This window comes from Bombus huntii, chromosome 9, assembly GCF_024542735.1.
Source record: "Bombus huntii isolate Logan2020A chromosome 9, iyBomHunt1.1, whole genome shotgun sequence".
NCBI lineage: Eukaryota > Metazoa > Arthropoda > Insecta > Hymenoptera > Apidae > Bombus > Bombus huntii.
The window spans coordinates 2,650,077-2,672,829 of NC_066246.1; the positions used below are offsets into that span (position 1 = coordinate 2,650,077).

Genomic DNA, 22,753 nt, shown 5'->3' on the forward strand with positions numbered 1-22,753 from the left:
ACGTCAGAGTACTATAATTTAGTATAGGCTATGTACGACTGTCGAAGAAAGTCGAGCATTCGCAGAACCACGAGGTTGTAGTCGATCATAGTCAAACAATTTTGGACGATGAAATATCGTAACGACACGAAACTGTCATACCCTGTCATAGGAATAGATCGCACGATCTAGTACAGTACAGTTAACCACAAGTACAGTTAAGTCTAATCACCGCAGTAAGGCGATTCAGTCGATCCTAAATCATTGTCGACGTGGCAGAACCTTTTCGTTCCGACCAATTGAATGTGAACGCAATTATTAGAGCAGAACAATGCGCGCAGCCAACAGGCCGCGAGGGCAGCTTCGTTCCTGCGTTTGCGGCAAACACAAAACAACGAGTTGTTCGATATTAGGAGGAAATGTATTCGATGAACGGCATTTTCTTTGGTGAACTCGCTGGGTTTGTACGCGAAGAATTCCATCGCGCAAACATTAACGCGGAATTCTTTACACTCGCTCACTGTGATTTGCAACGGTACCTTTCTAAAATGAGAAAAAGAACAATCGTGTGGAATCCCCGTAATAGAATACCCGTTTGCAAAGGAATTCGAATTTGACAGGAATGTTTGGCGGTCGAAACTGTTCGCTTAATGGCATACGAACTTGGTCAATGTAATTTATATTTCGCTGAAACATTTTAGGACGAGGTGCCGTAGAAAAGTATAAAACACGTCGTAAACTGGACACGCAAGGTTTACGACCTTGAACCGACAATGCCTTTCATTGGCCGTAATTTGTCCCGTTGTGTATAATAAGCTAACAACCGCTAAAGATATCATAAATCTAATTCAACACCGTCCTACTCTCGTCAGTTTGTAATATTTGCCAGTCAGGCTAGTTTGCTGGCCATCGACAGATTATCGATCCGAAATAAAACTCGGATAAGCAAAAACCTTCGGTTAATCGCGACGAAAGTTCCGTAGGATTTTTACGTCACAAGTAATACCCATGGCAGAACGAACTTTGAATGTTCCGCTATTGCCTTCAGGCGACGAACTTAAGACCAGATTTATACGGCGAAGAAACGAAGACAGGCGCATAACTGTTCGTTAGAGAAAACATCGATGTATCGAACATGTGGACAGACAATCTGCAAGACGTGGAATCTTCCAATTCGTAAGTCGGAATTGCCATTACGTTTGCAACTGTATTCAAATTTTTAACGAAATCGATAAATAATATAAGAAACATGTAAACAACGAAGAGAACACCAAAATGATCGAAGAAACAACTTCATCTCCAAGGTTCAACGACCGTGCGATATTTACAGAGGGGAAATCAAACATCATATTTGTCAATTTTATAAGATATAGTCGACAGTGAAATGCCAAGGTATGAAGGCAAATATTTACACTACGAACCAAGGCAAAATATCGACGAAACAACATATATGGAAATGTACAGGAATTTCTACTATAATTCAATCTGTGTCACCAAACAGAAACGTCAACGGTACATGCGATTTCCGTATCAATCCGCGTATTTTCGTATCACGTTCGCCTATAGTCTGCAGCTTCGCGCGACAGACGATTGTTATATGACTATTGCATTTTCGCGGCTTGTATTCGTATTTCGTATTTGCATAGACAAATAGGAAGGAAAGTCATCCTGGAAAATCAGCAAAGCCGTATTACGCAGAAAATGGACTCTTCGTTGCTTCCGTTTCCAACCGACCAGGTCATTTTCAGCGAAACAATCCTTCCCCCCCCTCTCTCTCTCTCTTCCTCTCTCCTTATCTCTGTCTTTCCCCGCTATAATTCTAAAGACGAGTCTCATGGCGAACGAGCAAAACTGCTGAAAATGGGAAAGAAGGGATGCATAACGAGACCGCCAGCCTTTATCGACGAATATTCCACGCGTTCTAATTTCATTTTGCTCGCCTTACTAACTCCTCGACGACCTTAATCTCGCTCAACTCGCCGCCGTGAAATTTCACGCGAGTTTGCACGGGACGCTCAAGGTGCACGCGCCTCGCGAGCATTCAACAGAGTCGGGTGTAAACAAGCGATAACGAGTTACTACCACGACAGAGTTCAAGATTTCCGCCGATAAAGCCTCTTTATTAAATAGAAAGCGACGCAGAACCACGCAAATTGGTTCGAGTGTGAGAGCGCTGCCATAAGGTTCGCTATCGATTTCGGGATAACTTTATGTAAGCGGAAAATCAAACTACCATGAGAAACTTTACGCTGGAGCCAGTAAACGAAACGTAGAATTTCTATTAAACGAGATTAAAACGAAAGGTACACGAGAAAATACATAATTTCAGGATTTATCCATATATTTTAGAAAAATATCATTCAAATTTTCGAAGAAGAACGCGTCGCTGTGAATTTACAGATCTATGAAAAATTCTGAATTTGTCATGTTGATTCGTTTACCTTGATTATCGTCGTTGGTTTGTTTGATTAACAATATACTTACTGTTAAGTGTGTAAATACTGTTCGAGATTAAATATCTCTGTCACGATGTTCAAACGATTGATATTTTAAATGTGATAAGCGAAATTTCATTTAATGTCCGATTATCTGAACTCCTATCGATTGAATCTGTCGATCTGGACGTAAACGTACACATAAACAAAAAATGATAGGTAGTGAGGAAAATTAAACCAACGAGTAAAATTGGTAAACTGTTATATATGTCGGAGAGGGAAGGACAGCGGGACTTTCTGTCGGGAATGCTGGGAAAAACCTTCCATCACCATAGTCAAGATTTTAATGTTTAAGCCATAAAAATAAGGAAAACAACTTTTAATGTTCCAACCTGGCACTACGACCAAGGGTTCAGGTTTAAGGTGACATAACGGGTCACCAGACGTAGCCAGGTCACAGGAGGGCCGCGTACCTGACAGAGGTACGGAATGATTTTATGACTCTCCTTAGAAACAAGGATTGACCCGAGAAGCGGGGACAGAAGTATATAAGGGTAGGTTCATCTGGATTCAGGGAGTTTTTTAGTTAGTTAGTCGTTGAGCGAGTTTCCGAGTAAGTCACGCTGATACTGGTCATCCCGTGGACCGCGGATTCGTTATCGAACTTGGATTCGTTGTCACCATCATCTCGGACATCCTATTGCCGTTACTCATAGCCTCTTGTAGTGCCCACATTCGCACTGATAAACACTAACCACATCCGCAACGGTAAAGTAAGCAAAGGTTCATAGAACGCCCCAAAGTGCCAACCCGACTTCGACATATAAATTGTTTATTTGCCAACGAGTTTAGGTACATGTACAGTACTTGTAAATGCGATATATCAATCCTCCATACAATATAAAGGAAGACAGGTGTTAAGTAAAACTTTGCATACGAGAATTTGCTATCGAAGGGTATTTAATTTTCCTTGGTCACGGAAGCCAATCTGCCGGAGGACTGTATTTCAGGTTCAGCCATACGTGTACACTGGAGAACGTCCATCAATAAACGAGCTTTAATACCGATTCTTAAGAAAGAATGCGATGCTTTCTGCTCGCGGTATAAAGCGAAGCTTTCATATGAAAGTACGATAATTGAAAAGCGCGAGAGGTTGGGGGAGAGGCCAGTATGTGCAAAAACATATTGAAAATCGACGTCTGTTTCCGAACAAAGAGAAACAAAAACGCTGGCCAACGAATTCTCGCGAAACGTGGTATGATCGTTTCTATCGAGCTTTCGTACATCGTGTATCGTGTATCGGCAACTTACCCAACAATATAGAAAGTAATTCACATACGAAAAATGGGCTTTTAGCGAGATTAAAAGTCTCCAAAATCTTCCGAATTCGTCGACTCGGCGAATGGATAACGTAGGTTTTAAATCAGAGATAAAATATTTTATCACCGAAATATTGGCTAATGCCCGATTTTGGTTTACGACGAAGACGAAACTGCTTCGTGGTCGAGTCGTACTCGATGCTAATTGCAAACGCAATAGCACGTTCCTCGGCTTCGCGTAATTAGGATTCTCCACGTCGCACGGTACTTAACAGTTGTCTATTAATTATACCGAATCGATAGCTTCTCTATAGTCGCAATCAATGGCAGCTGATCGTCAGAAAATTGAACAATCGCAGCAACTTCGTTCCAATTATTCTTCGCGAACAACTCGATCGATTTAATTAATCAAAATAACAGACAGTTAGCGAATGCTAATGGCTACGACTTATCCAATTCTCGAAATATCGTCGTAGAAAACGGAAGTTGATAACTTTCCGATAGAGGCTTGGTTAACTTGCAGAAGCTGACACGCTGCAACGGAGACGGAAGAGTAAGTTTTCACGGGGAAACCGTGAATTCCTTAGGGCGATTGATATTCTTCCTCTGTGTCACGGAGAGACCGACAAATTTGCCGCCTCGAGCAAATAATCACACGTCCCAGGACCGCGGATGGTCCAATAAATTTCCCCGACTACGACTACTTTAACTCGAACATCCTACTCAACGTATTCGCTGTCGGAAATCGCGAATGAATGATGTCTGGCCGTGTCTGCTTCTAACTTATCCATGGCTTACCTATGATTTTCTCGATGCGTTCGGGCAAATGTTCGGAATACTCGAGAAGAGCACAATAGCTCTTTCAATATGACATATGTACGTCAAAAAACGTATTCGATGCGACACAAAGCATTCTCAGCATAACAGGACAAAGAAAAAAGATTTATCGATATGGTATTATTAAAAAAGCTATAAATTTACTAGATATAGGATCGCCATTGAAATACATCTCATTTGATTCCGTCAAACGCGTCATCCTGACATTACGCAACAACATCTTTTGACAGCTCTGCTCCACAAAGAAATTTTACGCTAACGAGAACGAACCTTTATTTCGGTACGGTTATTTCGGGAACTCGCGTGCAGAAGTAACGGGTGAACGGGGGGACGGGGGAAAAGATACGTGCACCTTCTTCTGGAAATTACGCTTTTCACGATTTTCAGTCCAGTCCTCTGGTGACACGATGGATATCGGGCACGACGAATCGTCGGAACGCGATGGAATAATTTGAAAACGTAAACGTTTCGTCGACTGCGTTTCACACCGACCTTCCCTTATCACAGAAAATTTGCATTAATATATTCTGTGTATTGTACGGAATATTTTGAGATTTTATTAACACTATAACAAGAGACAAATGCCATACGTATTATAACGAGATATAATTGGTTATACCGAGAAGAGTGTCAACAAATATGAAAATAAATATAGAAATCGCGAGACGTTTACTGCAAACGTATCGTTGAGTGTTATAAAGCAAACATATAAAAGGAGGCTGTTAGTTACACGTTAGAGGTATAGCAAGGACGTGGCAGGTTTATGCCACGGTCAAGAACAATCGCTATTTTCGAAAAATAGAATTTTAGCACTTCGGTGGCTGCCAGCAGTCAGGTGGTACGTGACTCATTTTCAATACCTCGTATTTTTAGTTGCTTCGCGTCGCTTTTTCCATACCTCAATAGTAAAGATGTTGTCATAAACCACGGAGTTTCTAAACAGTCATACGAGCGACGTGCAGCCTAACGATTCTCGCGTCAGAATTCGAACCCTGTGGAATATTCCACGAAGGTGTCCATTGTCCATACCAGCACTTCGCCTTCCAGCCTCATACAACACTCCGTTATCCTTCCAAATACAGAGATACAACATGCCGGAGATACAACGAAGTCTAAAAAATCCTTAACAAGCGCGTTTTCGTCGAATTCTAAACGGACTTTTAGATTCCCATTACAACGCGAATTAAACTCCATATAAAATAATAACTCTAATTTCTATGATACAAACTTTCACCACGCAACACAAATATATAGCGACATGCCTGCTAATATGCATCGATAGTGTCGATACCGGTCTACACATTTCGATCTGGCATCGATAAATATCAAAGACAAAGGCATCAAAAGGAATCAATACGTCTTTGATACTTACGTGTGAGAATGTGCCGATACCTGTTTGATACGAAAATCTTGATACCCGTTTTACACCTACACGAAAATTCGATATCTGTTTGATACCTACACGAGAATATCGATACCTATTTCATACTTATATGAAAATATTTGTATAAATATATATATAATAGCTGCTTGATGCTTGTACGACAATATCGGTTGCCATTTTGCAATTTAATCCTTCGCGAAAATATTATTTATTATCGATAATACCAAGATAATGACGAAGCAGCAATAGGAATCAATACCGTGAACTATACGATTAAATTATATAATACATAATACGCAAACAATTATAGAATAGTATTTTGTCACTACTGCTATAACAATTATAGAATAGTATTTTGTCACTACTGCTATAACCATTGCGGTGATCGTTGACGACACAGTCGTTATTGTAACGTTTGTCTACTACAATATTTACCAAAACAAAAACCGTTAACATTCGTCGAAGCCGTTTCAGAAGACATATACATACGTTCAAATTGTGATTTTCATCCGTATGAAGCATAGTATTGGTTTGGTATCGATTGAAAAAAAATCAATGTCGATAACTGATAGAAAATACGTAAGATTTTGATACGTATCGATATCGATATTTCCTATCGAATACTTTGACATCAAATTGACTGGATGTCAATGATATCGTTATCGCTCAATCACTAAACACAAGTATAATACGGTTCAATGTGACACACAGTTTTTATATAACACGGTTTACATTACAATCTACAAATTTCCAATCGCTCTGATCTAATTATTAATCCCCTCCACTGGGGAACAACATATGTATCCGTAAAAGGTTTCCTCGAGTGTTTAAATACCTCCGTGAGTTACTATATATATTAACTAAAAAACAATTAAAAAAACAACTTGCCAAACAAGCCTAACCCAAACAATTCGTAAAACAGTTTTAGAAGCATTTATGTTAAATGGAACAACTTTGTGTCTGATCGCTGACAAAGAGGTGACACGATTGAATTAAAATATGACGATTTTACGAATAGAATTTTAATCGTGGAACCCGAGGCGCTGAAAAGCGCGAAATTAAATTTCATTGGCCGTAGAAACGCAATGATCGTACGCGCGTGGAAGTAATGTAATGACGAAAATTGCAACGCGACTCCGGGACAATGGTCTTTTCACCGTTATTACGACGTATCGGATGACGGTTTATTTTCGTGCTCTGTGTAATAATCATGATTGATGAAACAATGATATTATGATCGATGACAATTTATTGTGCATTCGATACTCTTATCCATCGGAGCCAGGTATTATTCCATTATATAATATTGAATGCAATTTACGTCGATACACGAAGACATTACATTCCACGATTCCAGGCTGAACTATGGATATGCTTCTAACGAAACGAGTAATTTCATCAAATGTCGTGCAACGATGCTATGGATGGCTATAGAAGAATATGTCACGAGGTACTACAAACAGATTGTCCTATTCCGATGATTCTTCGAGCACCACTCCATGCCATCCACTTGTAGAACACGTGCTTTATTAGCAAAAGGTGTTCTATTACGTGCAAATTCGATCAAAGTATTAAAGTTCAAATAAAGACTTATTTAACGCTAGATTTGTAGTATGAAATTTAAACTACGCTATAATATATATAGATAATTATGAGAATAATGATACGATACGTTCCAAAATAAATGACTTAAGAAAGTCATTATATCGTTATTATTTTTCTGAACATCACTGAGATCATCGAGACATAGAATCGCATTGTAAATGGAATTAAATATCCCATTATGAAAATCATCATTAACCAATACCTTACAAACTTGAGTATCTGTATTATAGTCCGAATTATTATATATCGCATTCATTGTTCAATGAAAAATTCGTCTCGAAAGGGTTAAAGTGGATGTAAATCCCATTTAGATAAAAGTCAACATTAATTTCGCTAAAACCACCATGTATTTAGTAATTGTAGGAAACGTTCACTCCGAAATTCGATAATTCTAACTTTAAGAACATCGCTTCTAATTTAATATCAATTTAAACTTATACTTTCATTATTCGCATATGCGGTTGTCGTTTACATGACAAATACCGTGTATTTCGTGTCACCTAATCGTCGACAAAACGACGAGGAATAAAGAAGATTGTGAAAAATGGTTTCTAGATTTGTATGAACTGGTCCGCGTGAAAAGCGTCAATATGTCAAAAGAAAGTGACCCTTCAGGTGTTAAAATTTCATAGGAATCCGCCCAGTGCAGCCACTTGCTGACTATAAAGCGTCGTGTGTCCCTTGAACGACATCCATGAATTTCATTCACGATACAATTTTCAAGTATGTACGCTATACTGTCTGACAGGAAGCGAGTATCGATCTTCTTTTTTATCATGGACACATCATAGCCAAGCTGACAGAGTTACTTCGTCAGACATTCCAGTTACGGGAGCACGTGCACATTACCCAGCAAGGATACTAGTCAAGAGTCAAAGATATTTCGGTTGGTATGACACACCGAGATCCGAATGGACGGTGTCGCGAAGTTTGAGAGACGGCTTGACTTTGCGTTGGCAAAGTTCAAACGAACGGATTTTCGTTCCGTCGCGTCGTTGGCCGAAACGCGTGCACTAAGATCTGGCCACTGCCTTTTGCTAAGAACAAATGTAGAAGTACACGTCGTGTCGTCTTCGAAGGATTATAATTAGCGATGGGACCGATAGACTGTTTTATGTTACTGATACGATGAAATAATTCGCAAAATTTGCATAAACGCAACGTCATTGGAAGATACGAACAAAGTAACTTAATCATCTTATCAAAGTAAACGAAACCGTAAAAAGAAGTAAAAGAATAACAGGTACTAGACAGAAGTGCATTACAGAAATCAAAAGTGTAAAGAAAAGATTCTATACTCTGAAGAAGATTTATATCCTGATGCTATCGATATTTCAGTATTTTCAAATCTTATTATTATTATTAAAAGATAGGAAGTGAAAGAAGAGACAATGACTAAAAAAAATACTAAGCGAATGCTTGGCAATCCTTTTCACAATCACGATGTAAAAATCCAAAATTCGATAATGTCAATTAACTGAAAAAGGTTACGAGTGACAAGTTGCGTGAATGCAACATTGGTCCTTAATAGTTAATAGCATAATTTATACGGATACTGTTATTTTCCATCGAAATGACCGCGTATTACACAGTTACGTTCGTAGAAATGTCAAACGTGTGCCGCACATTAATTGACTCGAGTTGTTCGAGCTATTTGGCACAAAATAACTCTTCGCGGATCAACATTGACGTTATCGATTTGCTGGAACTTCTGTCTCTAGCCGCGACTACCGACCATACTCGTTCCGCAAGAAAGGAACGTTCGGATGAATTTCACGAGGTTACGAGACGAGTAACGAGAGAAACGACGAAACGAATGATAGAACGTGACTAAAGATCAAGATAACGGTTCTTCAAACTGTTCTCCGCCAAACTTCCATTTCCATATAGCTGCGATTATCTGCTCTTTACAGGAGTGTTTGGGAATTTCAGAAGAAATATCAGAAACTATAATCAAGATAAATCACGTAATCGAGAGAAACGCGGATTTAATCGCGTACACAGTGTCGGCAGAGATACATGTACTTATAAGTTTGTTTTTTATTCTCATTGAATATTTCATGATGAAGAAACGTTAAAAAGCTTTGATATTGAACATATCCGATCATCGAACGGTAAAGACAGTGATATATACTTTTTGTCCCCATTGCCTCGAAAATAGACGAGGAATTGAATCGAGCTGGCCGACCACGAGTCTATAGAACAGAAACCGAGAAATCGAGTGGATCCGCATGCATTATGGAGTACGGTGCAAAGGATAGCAGGGCGCAAGCAAAGGTGGTTACATTGATATTCCAACTACGTGGATTTATTTCTGCTCGTGGGTAACTTAATCAACATTAACAATGAGAAAGTGTAGGCATTCTTTTCTCCTCAATCATACAGTCAGGGAGAGGTAGTCGAGCAAAGGGAAGGAAAATTAAAACGTGAACCAATCCGAATAAGGAATTTAAAAGTTAAAAAACTTGGACCGTGACTACGTAAATGGAAACGTTCCCGAAACAATTCGAGCGACTTTCACGCGTCTTATTCGTGATCGTTACTCAACCACTGATCATGAAAATACGACACAGAAGAGAAACGCGTCGATACATATTTTAATGCTGACCTATAGGACTAACCGCAAGAATTGTATGTTATCGTGAAACCGCCACCACGTACCGTTGACCTTTCGTAGATCGATTTCTTACAAATAGAACGGAATTCTTTCTAAAGACGATCGTCATGTGGTACATCTAGCGTTTTAAAACGAATATACAGGTTATGTTTGAAGAAGAACAAGGAATTGAGTGAATCAAGTTATGCATCATTATTACTCCTATTTCGAAACTCATATTGGAATTATTAGGAACTGCGAAGTTAATAATAGTACACAATAATAGATAGTAGAATGAATTGAAAGAAATTCTGATGAAAGTAACGATAATGGTTACGTTAAACGTGGCTTAAAATGGCTAAATTTTTCACGCGAATATAACTGAGATATACAGGTGTATCTAACATAATTCTTTGAAAGATAACATATTGATCGGGGACAATGTAATAAATATTATATCGCGTAAAAAACGAAGAAATTGCAGGTAATTTAAATAATGTAATACCAAAAGTCGTAATACAAAGTGAAACATCAGTTGATGCAGTAAAATAACGAATTAAACGATGAGACGATAGTTCATAAAAAATAAAGGTGTGAAAGTTCAATATCCCGATCAATGTATGCCGACGTACTTCGTGTGAAAATATGATTGACATACATGCATATGTAATACATTACGCCTACCGTTACATCATCTGTGGCATGTGTTCTCAGCAGTAGTGTTAGCAACCGTGGAATGAAGGTCACGAAGTAGTTGACGTGACAATGACCCATTCTGTTCGTTATGTTCAATTTTTGTTTCTCACCCGTTTTTTACAAATTATCCTCGACAATGATAATGAGCGTGAATATTATCACTCCAAAGTGATTAAAAAGATGTCTAAAAAATAAGCAATATTTGAGTATTGTTACAAGATAATGGATGGAACATATTTGATAACTAGTTAAGGACAATTGAACGAATACAAAATGAGTAACGATAACGCCGCGTGATATGGTATTTTTATTCATGAATGCACGTGTACTTTATTTTCAACGCTGCTCGTAGTCAGTTTTACAGCCATATTCCAATTCATTATTTATCCAACTGAATTGCAAATATGATTCATGCTATCGCGATTTATTATTGTTGCTTTTCGATATATCGTGTAGGTATAGATAAACGAATATAGCCACTCTAAAAACATTTCTCAAGCCGAGACAATAAAAATACATCTTTATTGGAATAAAAAAATTATTGGAATTTTCTAGACTACTTAATGAAGCACGTGTAAATACGTATACGTAATACGTGTTTCGAATACAAAGAGAAATGATTTCAGCTGGCTTTACGTATTTATAATATATAATCCTATAAGTAATATGAAGAAGGCAATCAATCATATTCTATAATAATAAAAAAAAAACAAATAAATATCTTTTAATAATTGCCGATCCGTATGAGTATCAATGTATTTTCTCGTACCTTCGATACCCTCGCCGGATACATTCGGTTAATATAACGTTAACGGAATGACCAGGGATCGATTTCAGGACGAAAACGTCGTTCCAAAGAAACGGTATGACAAATGCATGGGAGCCGTCGGCCGAAGAGACTCCTAAGACCACAACACGTTCAAGCACAGTGCTGCTATTATCTGGTCTGTTTGTCCGAATATATCATAGGTCACGGTATAAAGACGAAACTGCCCTTCGAGATAATCGCAGACGGCGAGCATCGCGACAACGCCTCGTCTCGCGGTGATAACGCGATGGAAATTATCGACCCCGGTTCACCGACGGGGGTTTGTTTTGAACGTGCATCCTCGCGCACCAGCCGTCGCCAATAACGACGATAGAACAGGGCAAGCCTTTCCACGACGGTGGCGACGGCGTCGTCAACCGAATTCCCGGAAACGATTATTACAGAAAGCACACGTACGAGATAACAGGTTGCTGCCGAAACACGAGCCACGTATCAGGCAAACGTGCGTTTCGTATTATACACGACACGACCACGACACGAGACAATCTTCTTCGAGAGCGCGCGCATCGCCCATTGTTTCGACGCGGTGGCGGTGATATGGGTAAAAGCGACCGGATAAATGGCGACTTTCCCCCCACCGCTGTGTCGCGACCGCCTCACGGGTTGTAAATCTCACGCGACACGCTGAAACGCACGCGTCCACCGTACCAGTATACCAAACGTTCAAATAACGAATAAAATCCGTCTAAGGCACAGAAACTGATTGACAAATTTCGCCGACAAAATACCTCCGACCGAATCTAATATATAAACTTGTACTCACCCTGTGACCAGATTCCTCGAGTCGCTGCCTCTTGGAGTGTGGTCCGTCTCCGTTAAACGCCATCCTAGGGTTCGACACCGGACAATTTAGTTTTAAAAGCGGGGCACTCAGTGCTACGACGACACGTCCGTGTGTATACCGCGCGGCTCTCTACCGTGTCGACGATCTCGTGCGCGGGCGGGGGAGGGGGGAGGAAGGAGAAAATAATCGGTAGGACACGACGCGAACGCGACGAGAACAGACAAACGCGCGAGAGCGGCTTAAGGGAAACTGGATCGCGATGTTGCTGGAGAGGAACGTCTCTGCCCCTAACGAAGTAGCCGGCCACCGCAGCGCTACCTACCGACGCCACTATTCGAATACTGACGGTATGATCTTTAAGGTGGAATCGCGCGCACGCGCGTCTATCCGCTGCCCCACTCTCCCATTGGTCGGCCTATCGTTGCTCGCGTCGTATATTCGAACAATAAAATTACCATTAAATAACAAGTCAAAAGAACATTTGCAAAGAATATTGCAGTTTTTATAATGTGATTTTCTTAAAAGTCGTTATTATCGAAGAACAGAAAATTGAAATAGTACATTATTCATCGACGATTATAATTCAGTGATATTGTCCAATCAAAGGCACATCGTAATCTGGAGCAACTTTGATTCGTGGACGCGGGAAGTGCAATAGTATGAGCACTTACAGCGATTGAAGAAGGAAAAATTCAAGGTAGGATTTATCGGAAAATAATTCGAAACTTTAAACTGACTAGTTATTTTTCCTAGACATTAATACTAAATTTCGAGGTGACAATCTACTATCGAACACCGGTTTCAGTGTTGGTGTCAAACTTTTTTCGGACAGAAATAGAAATCTGTCATACAGCACTATGGTTTCCACTAATGGCGCCAACATCATTCGAAGCGATCCAAATATTATAACTTGTTCCCACCGATTTAACAGGTTATTTATTTCTAAGTTATTAATATCAGATTCTTGCGGCTGCAAATAAGCGTCAAAATTTGCAGTAGCTACGCTACAATACCTAAAATAGAGATATTTGTATATACTTGTACATTCGTTGCTGCTTATTTAATTTTCAGTTATGAGATGTTAGTAACTTAACTGTTCAAATGTCATTCCTTTCGATACTTTAACATTCCTGAATTGACTATGACGTAATTTTTCATTTTTTTTTACTAAAATAGTTTCTAAAGCTGCTCTATAAGTGTGTACCTGAAACAAATAATTCAGTTAATAATACTTATTCAAATATGTACATGTTTACCAATTCACTTAACTATTAAATCTTCATAATTTCCATTCTTTAATTTGTCACAATATTTTTCAATAGCGTGGCAAGCTACTTCTAATGCTGTATAAGTTAACAAATGATTTTTATGTGCTAACAGATACTGGCTAAGTGGATAACCCTTTAATTCTCTTGTCTCTGATCTAGAAAATCAATTATTATAGTACATAATATTAAAGAAAAAGGTCTTATAAGAAAATATACGAACTGTATCGTTAGTTTCATATAACAACATCCTACGATACAAATAAATTTGGCTTCGCTTCTAGATGAGTAAAACTTCAATAATATAGGAGCTAGATCACCACAAGGATGAAGTCCTATAAGACCAAATTCAGTTTCTGTTTCGCTTAAACCGAATTCATTCTGAAACAATTCTTTTAATCGATTAACTAACTCTGATTCTACTAAACTCGAAGATTCTAATTTAGCTGTAAAATGTTGAGGACACTTTTGATGGAAATTAGGTATGTGTTTTCTTATAGACGTCAATAATTCCTGATCCCATTTCCTGCAACAAAACTATTATTAGCATCGACTATAATGATATTGTACCATAGCAATTTGTATACCTAGCTTGTTGCAATAGTATACAATCTTGTTCGATGCAAGTAACGTTTAATCCATATTGGAACGCTAGGATACGAGCTAAATGTCCCATTCCAGATCCAATATCAATGATACATTTACAGCTAGCTTCGTAGGCACAGCCTGCACATACTTCAGCTATTTCGTGTATCTCGTATCTCTTTTTCTTCTTTATATGTTTTGAAAACAGGTTATTAAATTTCTGATCCTGGGAGTATAACTTGTCAAATGTATCATTTCTGCTAGTTTTACAAATTTTGTCATTGTTATTTGTTATTACTTTATTGAATTCACAAGTTAAAGTACTTTTTGGATCTTCGTGATCTCTATTTACTTGCAAAATATTAGCCACTTGACGAAGTGCAAGCAATGTTAAGGGCCATACACGTGTGCTGTAATACAATTAAAAAGATTGTAGAACAATATGTAAAACAACAGGTAATCAAGTTCGAACGGTATAGTATCGGTACTCACCACGAGATGTCTCCCGATAACCATTTACCGAATTCTCGAGGAGGAGTATCTTGTAATGCAAACCTCCAACTTTCCGGTAATTTGTCCCATAACTCGTCTTGGAAAAAATCCTGTATTAAAAAAAAAGTAGTAGAGTCATTAAAGTTCTACGACTCGATGAAGATAACGACACGCGTTTGGAAACACACGTCTGTAGCTATATCGAATTAACCCGAACAAATACGACACTATAGAAGATGATGGTACGAGATAAATTTCTAATGTTACATACCACGACATAAGAGTTCAATAGCCAACCGTATACATCTAAAACGCAAAATATTTGGTCAATCGTGACACGAATTCCGGTACACACTTTACATATGCACCGAATGTCAGTAGGTGCGGCCATCGTTGCAATGAAATAGCCGCGTAAATTTGACTGATCGTTCCACGTGATTCTAATTCTGTCATAAAATTATCATTTCTAGAATTCATTTATTAATACTAAAATTTATCTCTAAGTAGTTAACTCTCGATAAGTAACTTTTATCGATTAGTAATTATTAGTAATTTATATGTGTATATGTACACGTAAAATCAATGTGTTATATCTTATTTTCATATCTATCATTAGATAAGTCTTTCAATTTTAAATTATTTATAATATCCCACGCTATACAAGATTTTAAAATGTACTCTTTACGATGGAAATAGAAAGCGCAGTGAATATAACACCGGTCACAAATACTTTTTGTTTATACCGTATATACTGTCTAATTATATAACACAGTTATGAGAATATGCATACATAGGTGCGAATGATACAGCTAATATAAGAAACTTCGCTGAAAGGAAAGTCAACGATAATAAGAAAAATATCGAACCGGCTGTCGCAAAAAGAGCGAAGTAAACGATTTAGATTTTTTGCTCCTAGCCATGATATATCGAGCAAACGATACCAGGAAACGATCAACTAGATCGAAAGCAATTTTCTCACGGAGACGCGTAAAATTTTAATATATCAGCCAAGGTCTTATGAAACGGCGAACCGTCTTCCGCCGCTTCAATACAAAAGGCAAAGGAAATGAGAACCGTTTGTTTGCTTTATTTATTAATTAAAAGATCGGACGCTATTCTTGCCATGTCCCACTTTACGGCACTTTCACTCTTCAACAGTTACGTTATTGCTCATGAGCGCAGTGCTCTCCGAGAACTACATATATACCCACAGACTGTACGGCCGTAGATCGAGAACCATATCATCTGCCACTCTATATCTCTGGACTTTCATGAGAACCCAGCAGCTACGACTCGTGCAATTCACTTCTAAATGTTGTTTCACAAACTACTGTTGCAATTATTGCTAAACGCCATAATAAACCCGTCTCCTTACGCTTGCCTTATTTATCCATCTCCAATCGTTTTCAGACAATTAACTTCGAACGATTCTGCACAGTTTTCCTCTCATACGTGAATTTTACGAAACCAGCAATCGTATCGTTTTATGTTATTCCTTTGATAAAAATTCAGTAATATAAAAGTTTTTTGTCTACATGAATAAATAGTCTTACTTACAAAAGATGTGTCTTTACGGAGTTAGAAATCACTGACCATTCGATTCTTTGCTCATCGTGTTCGAATCTCTCGGTCGTTGTTTGGACCTCTTACGCCAACGTAAGTGAAAGTTTTCAAGTAGGACGAGCGAGACGTCGAATCTCGACGGTGCGTGGATATTCGCTAAATACTCGTCTTTGTTGCTGGATGCTGGTCCACTGAAATCGTTAAATGTCAATGTACTCTGACAGTACCTGTTGTCTAATTTCCAAATCGATTTGCTCACTCTCGAGCCTCGGGAGAAAACGAATTTCTGTTACATCCTTGTGTCATTAAAGTTCAGAGGTAAAGACGAGGTTATAGGGAATCGATCTAAACGAATCTATCTCAGATCAGATGAATCAGTCTGGAATGCGCGTTACGCAAGTATGAGAATTTTGCATCATCAGAGCTTTTGCAACTAAGGGTTTTACCAGGTCATCCTCATTTAACTGGTATTCTAGATTTCTGCCTTTCACAGCAAACTCAGCGCAATTTACGGAAAAAGAGTGCACGCGATCTTTTCACGTGGGATAAACTTGTTGGAAAATCTCGGACTATTTCTATTACGGAAAGGAAAACTACGTAATCGTAGCAAAACTAAAAACAAAACAGGTAGGAATGAAACGAACGTAACGAAAAATGTATACAGCAATTACGTGAGTTTTAAAGTTTCGATTCATTAAGCGATGTAATTACGTAATTCTTAGTACCTAGGTTTGGGAAACTCGCAACTGAATATAAAATTACAATATCATTAAAGAACAGAGTGAAATGATGTCAAAGTAACAACGAATCATCATCGTTACAATACAGTAGAATTAAGAAATTATCAAGTCAAAGAAAGGCTGTTGGTACATGGTAAAAGTGATCGCTAGAATTTGCTTATCGCCGTGAAAGAGAGGTCATTAGACAGACGCAGGAAATGATTTGTTCGTAAGAAATCGTTCGCTCGGAACCGCTTTAAACTTTTAGCGAAAGTAATGACAAGTGTATGTAAACGTGAGTGTACGTGTAAGTTGCCATGCTCCGGAGGCGGTAGTCTTTCACCAAATAATTCGGTGTGCACCATGCCAGTAGCGGACACGGCCTTCTCCTAGAGGAAAGGAAGGTTTCAGTTTCGATAGGCCTTGGAGGTCGACGGAAAAGTAACGCTCGTTTAATATAATCATCTTCCTTTCCTTTCGATCGGCAGACGGATTTAAAGAAAGTCGACAACGACTTCGCCCGCTTCTCCCTTCTCCGTCGTTGTCTCCTCTTGCTCGAACCTTCCTTTTTTTTTTCTTTTCTTTTTTTCGTCTTGAACCGCGTCTGTATGTCCTACACGCGAAAGGTTGAAACGTTGCTTTACACTAGCCGCGCAAAGTGTATGTAGCCACCAGAGTCAGAGAAAGGTGCCCCACCGTATTCGATATTAGAGAGGAGCTTCTTGAAGCGTTCTGTGGTGGTGGCATCAGGTAGGGAGAAACAGGCCTCTGGGCCCAATCTGTCCTCAGTTCCCGTACGAAGCTTCATCCAATATCTTTCAGTACATGCCCGGTCCTACGGATATCATGTTGCCTATCGCGAGTTAGCCGCTCTTCATTAAAGTCAAACACGTGAAACCGGTGAAGTGTGACACGATCATCCAGAAAAAAAGAAGCCGAACGAGTAACTGATTTGGACACACCATGCGCTTCTTTAAACTGGTAATTATATAAAAGATCGTGCCTCCTCGAGAATATTCCCGGGAACCGGTGAAACTCTCCACCGAGAGTGTTGTATTAATAGGCTAAATAGCTGATTTCAGAGAACGCGCCCGCTTGTACTTTCATCGTAATAACCATGTCTCGTTTCTTACTTACGGGAAACGTTCGACGCGGTTCTATCATTTGTAATCAGTCAGCGTATCGCCTTTGGCTACTTAGCAAGGGAAAGTATTGTATATCGGATTAGCGACGCGTTTATGTATGCTCAATTAATAGCTCGTAACGTATTTTTCTTTTCTTTTTTGGCTAATCTATGAATTTCAAATTCTACGAAAAAGTTCTAACGAGATACGTGTTCTAACGAGCTCGCACTATACCGTTCAATTTGGTCGGCGCTTAGCATGAAAACCATGTAAATGAATTCATTTCGTCCGCGTACGTCGAGTACGAGTTTTCTTTTTGTTCGAAGAATATTAAGAAGTCGCCGCGCTTTAGGAGAGTCACCGAATTCTCCAGGTGAAACGCGCACGCCATTCAATCTAAAACCTAAATTTTCTCTCCTTCTTTCTCTCTATGGCCATGTAAAGCAAGCGACAAGAATTTCTGTTCTATTCGCGCAATTTAAACTCGAGAAACATCCTATATCCGATACGTGCTGTAACTCGGTCTCGCCATATCGGGAACACGATCGCGGCTGGGAATCGCTTATCAGGGTAGCAGTAACTGTCCATTCGGCGACGCTAGAATACCAATCGATTGGCCTTTTAAGGCCTTACAGGATGTTTCTTCTTGTTTATTAATCGGGTCACTCGGTTACCCACGCGCGATCAATGTTTCCACAAATGCGTTCTGCCTGTGTACGCAGATACATGCCATTTGGTTCCTCTTGTTTTCATGTTCCGATAGAGATTCGCATTTCCAGATTGTCACGATAATAGCGCTCTTCGTCGTTGCGACCTTTGCCAAAGATGAGTCCTCGAAAAGCCGCGATAAGAGGCAACAGGTTGCATTCTATCCGAGAAGAGGAGCCAGACCGCCACCCTATGCCGTCCAAATGGAACCAATCGTTCAATATTCTCAGAGAGATCCGCTCTACAATCCTTTGGCAAGCTCCAAGAGCGACGATCTTTACGAAGAGGGTCCGTTGAATTATTATCCAACGGAACCGGAGCCTATCATCGAAATTATCATCAAGGAATCCAACGAAACGTTGCCGACACCGGTACCCCCACCACCTCCTCCACCACCAAGACCTACGAAAGAGCCTATACAAGTGTTTTATGTGAAATACGAGAAAAAGAAAGGTTACGGGGATAAGTCTCGAGTCGTCTACGATCCACCCGTGCCTGCGCTAACACCTGTCGAGGAACACGAGGAGATCAAGCCAGATAACCCAGCGCCTTACCCGGAAGAACCTGTTCACACGGCGACACCGGCACCGTCAGAACCTTCTACGACTTTGAGAGCTATCATTCGACCCGACAGTGAAGTGTACCATTCTGGTTCTAGCGGTATTCGCGTCACCTTCGGCACCGACCAAGTACCTCCGAACAATCATCATAAGCGTAGCGATTTGGAAGCGCCGCCGACCCAACAACAGGCCAAGCCGACTTCTACCCCTCCAGGATCACCTAAACGACAACATGGTCCGTATCAACCGATACAACCGGTCCATCAAAGAGTTCCACCACCATTTCCACAGCAGAGAATCGCCAACTCTTTTCCACAACAGCAGGCACTCCATCAACCTCTCCAACAGCAACCGCCTCCTAATTTCTTGCAGCAACAGCCGTCCTTCTCGTCTCCGCCGCAAGCGAGGAGTCCGTTGCAAAGACCTCAACGATTGCCTATAACGATTCAAGGTCTACCAGATGTACAACAAAGAGCGCCGTTCAATACTTTCGGTACGTCTCATCGCGTCAACATTAACCACCCACAACAACCAGGGTTCCCACCTACGTTGTCGGTTTCCCATCAAAACGTGCAGGTACAAAATCAACCTTTACCACCGAATCAGGGCAGTCCTTTCAACGTGGAACAACAGCCGCAGCAGCCACCTTTGTCCTCGTATAAACAACAAGAATTAGAAAAACAAAGGTATCACGAGCAACGTCGTCAACAGGAATTGCTAAAGCATCGCGAACATCAGAGGCAACACGAGCAACAAAGACTTCAGGAGCATCAACGATTCTTGGAACAACAGAGGATACTGGATCAGCAGAGACAGCACGAACAACAGAGACAACAGGATCATCAAAGATTGCAGGAACAACAGAGAATACAGGAGCAGCAGAGGATACAGGAACAACAGAGGATACAGGAACAGCAGAGGATACAGGAACAACAGAGATTACAAGACCAACAGAGATTGCAGGAACAGCAAAGATTACAGGAGCAACAAAGGCTGCAGGAACAACGCAGAAGGAAACAAGAACAAGAACAGAAATTGTTACAGGAGCAACAGTATCGTTCGCAATTGAAATATAATCAAGCGCAACCGGTGCACAATATACCGCAAGTACCAATCTTGCCTCAAATTCAAAAACCAGGAGGTGAAATTTTCAAAGCTGTTCCGAAGCTCGAGCAACACTATGCGATTCGAGAAAATCCACTTCATCCTGGCCCTTTCCCACCTAATCCTGTAATCCAGCCAACTGGATTCCCGGACACGCCACAGAATCAATACGTTTCCGCTCAACCGCCGAGTTCGTCGCCAGACATCTTAAGAAATCCACCGAGCGAATTTATAAGCGATCAACAGCAGCATCTGAATACGAAACAGCAAATTATTCAAAGTCAACAACAAGGATTTTTCTCTCAAAATCTTCAACAAGCGCAACAGCAGCAAAGATTCCCAGCGTCTCCACAACGATCTTCGATCTGGGGACGTCCATCGTTTGCCGGAAACAGCGCGAGTCCTTCGCAAAAGATTTACGCGACTCCAGTCAGTCCCTCTGAAGAATTTAATTCGATCTCAACCATCAGACCGTTCGTTCCAAGTACAACTACTACTACCACGACGACGACAACGACGACTACCACCGAAGCTCCAACGACGACAACAACTTTCTCTCCAAAGAAAGAGGCTAAAATTAGGGAAAATATCGCGAATCTTCCGGACGAGGTACCGGATGATATCAGGGAACAGCTGCTGAGTTCCGGTATTTTGGGTAATGCCGACATACAAATACTGGATTACGACAAGGTCGGCGACATACCGATAGAGAAACTACCGCCGGAGGCTCTGGCGAATTTCTACGGTGCCGGAGGCGGTTCCGCGGTAGCTGCCAGCGAACCGGTCCCGTCGATCGTCAAGAAACCCCAAACGGCAGAGAGCGCTTCCTCCTCGACCTCCTCTTCTTCCTCCACTTCCTCGCCAGTTTCGGCGAAGAAGGCGGCTACCGATAGCTCGACTAAGTTCGAGCAGGCTACCTTGCGGCCAGGTGGAGTGGAGATGAAAGTAGTACGCTTCGATCCAAATACGGAGCAAGGCCAGGCGCTAGCGGATCAACACATACGCGATGATGCTACCAGGTTGAATCCCGTAACCGTAGGAGAGAAAGACGAGTCCCAATATAATCGTTATCTACCGCTCAAAGTGAGTGGTGCTTCCTTCCCTATTCCGGACGTGCCGCAACTTAATGGTCGGAAGATCTCTAGCGTAGTTGTATTGGCACCCGTCGACTATAACTTTCATGAGGAAAAAGAGATTGAATCGAGGCAAGGCAGAAGGGTCAGCGATGTGCAAGCGGTCAAGTTTCTCGCCGGCGATACTCTGAAACAACTGGTGAAAAAACCAACGGCGGACAACTACAAGAAGTGGTTGGAGCAGGAAAGCCGAACGGAGCCGCAGAAACAGTCGGTGGTTCTATTGGTAACCATGTAAGTGATAGACATGAGTTCGATGCCATAACTAATCACGCTTACCTATACTCGTTTGCTTTTGTTAACTCGACCATTAGCTTTAAACGACACATACAATTATTCTTTAACGAGCCATATTCTCCGTCATCCATCGTCATCTTCCATGAACGTTCTATTCGATCCGCTTCCGCGAACATCTCTCCCAGCAATAACGATCAAAATCGCCGGACTTCACTTTCCTTCGGCTTTCAAATAATCATCGATGATATTGCAGGCCAGAGGGCGCGGATCAAGGCGAGAAGGAAATCTTTATGTATGATGTGACCTCGCAAACTGTGAGCAAACTGGCCGGAGATCTATCTACAGCGTTTGTAGATGCTGCTGAAAGTAACTCCGACAATACCGACTCTTTCACCGATTCAACTCTTTCATCGTTTTAAGTACTCCACGAGAATGAATACTATGGCACACCATAGTAGAAATTTAAGCAATAAATGGGAAAAGAAAGAAGGTTTAGCGTGCCAAGTCCGAAAATAACACACAAACCCTTCTCTGTCATCTCACGTATTTTAAAATTACAATGAAACCGGAACAAGGTTTAAAAAAGGTAAAGGACATAAAAATACAAGTATCCTTGTAGATATTTTAATTATGTACTATTATGTATATACTGATTTTATACTTTTTTTATACAAAATAAACGCAATATTTTTTTTACATGTAAATCATCCGCTTCCTTATAAAAAAACTCTTCTAATCGAATATCGTAAGTTCAAACATGCGCCGTGCAAATTCAAATTTTGTCGTAACCCTCAGCGAT

The 22,753-nt window shown here is 40.4% G+C and overlaps 3 protein-coding genes across 4 annotated transcripts in view; 1 reads left to right on the forward strand and 2 right to left on the reverse strand.

The window, feature by feature from the left end:
- Positions 1-12,814, reverse strand: part of LOC126869195 (heterogeneous nuclear ribonucleoprotein L) — a 165,113-nt gene extending 152,299 nt beyond the window's left edge. Inside the window, exon 1 of one of the 2 annotated variants that reach the window (XM_050625422.1) lies at positions 12,444-12,814. In XM_050625422.1, coding sequence (XP_050481379.1) covers positions 12,444-12,506 — 63 coding nt within the window. In that variant the 5' untranslated portion in view covers positions 12,507-12,814. Of the gene's footprint in view, positions 1-11,620; positions 12,192-12,443 lie in introns of those variants that run through there. The other variant, XM_050625423.1, reaches the window with a different exon arrangement.
- Positions 12,815-13,186: 372 nt separating this feature from the next.
- Positions 13,187-15,235, reverse strand: LOC126869194 (methyltransferase-like protein 25B). Its single transcript, XM_050625420.1, has 7 exons — positions 15,078-15,235; positions 14,807-14,916; positions 14,317-14,724; positions 13,953-14,255; positions 13,734-13,887; positions 13,559-13,668; positions 13,187-13,477 (listed from the first exon to the last, which is right to left on the reverse strand). The coding sequence occupies exons 1-7, from the start codon at positions 15,195-15,197 to the stop codon at positions 13,201-13,203; spliced, it is 1,482 nt and encodes a 493-aa protein (XP_050481377.1). The 5' UTR covers positions 15,198-15,235; the 3' UTR covers positions 13,187-13,200.
- Positions 15,236-18,730: 3,495 nt separating this feature from the next.
- On the forward strand, positions 18,731-22,650 carry LOC126869528 (daxx-like protein; the record flags this gene model as incomplete). Its single annotated transcript, XM_050626178.1, has 2 exons — positions 18,731-21,951; positions 22,208-22,650. Coding segments are annotated over 2 exons (3,387 nt in total), but the record flags the coding sequence as incomplete, so codon positions are not given.
- Positions 22,651-22,753: the final 103 nt, after the last annotated feature.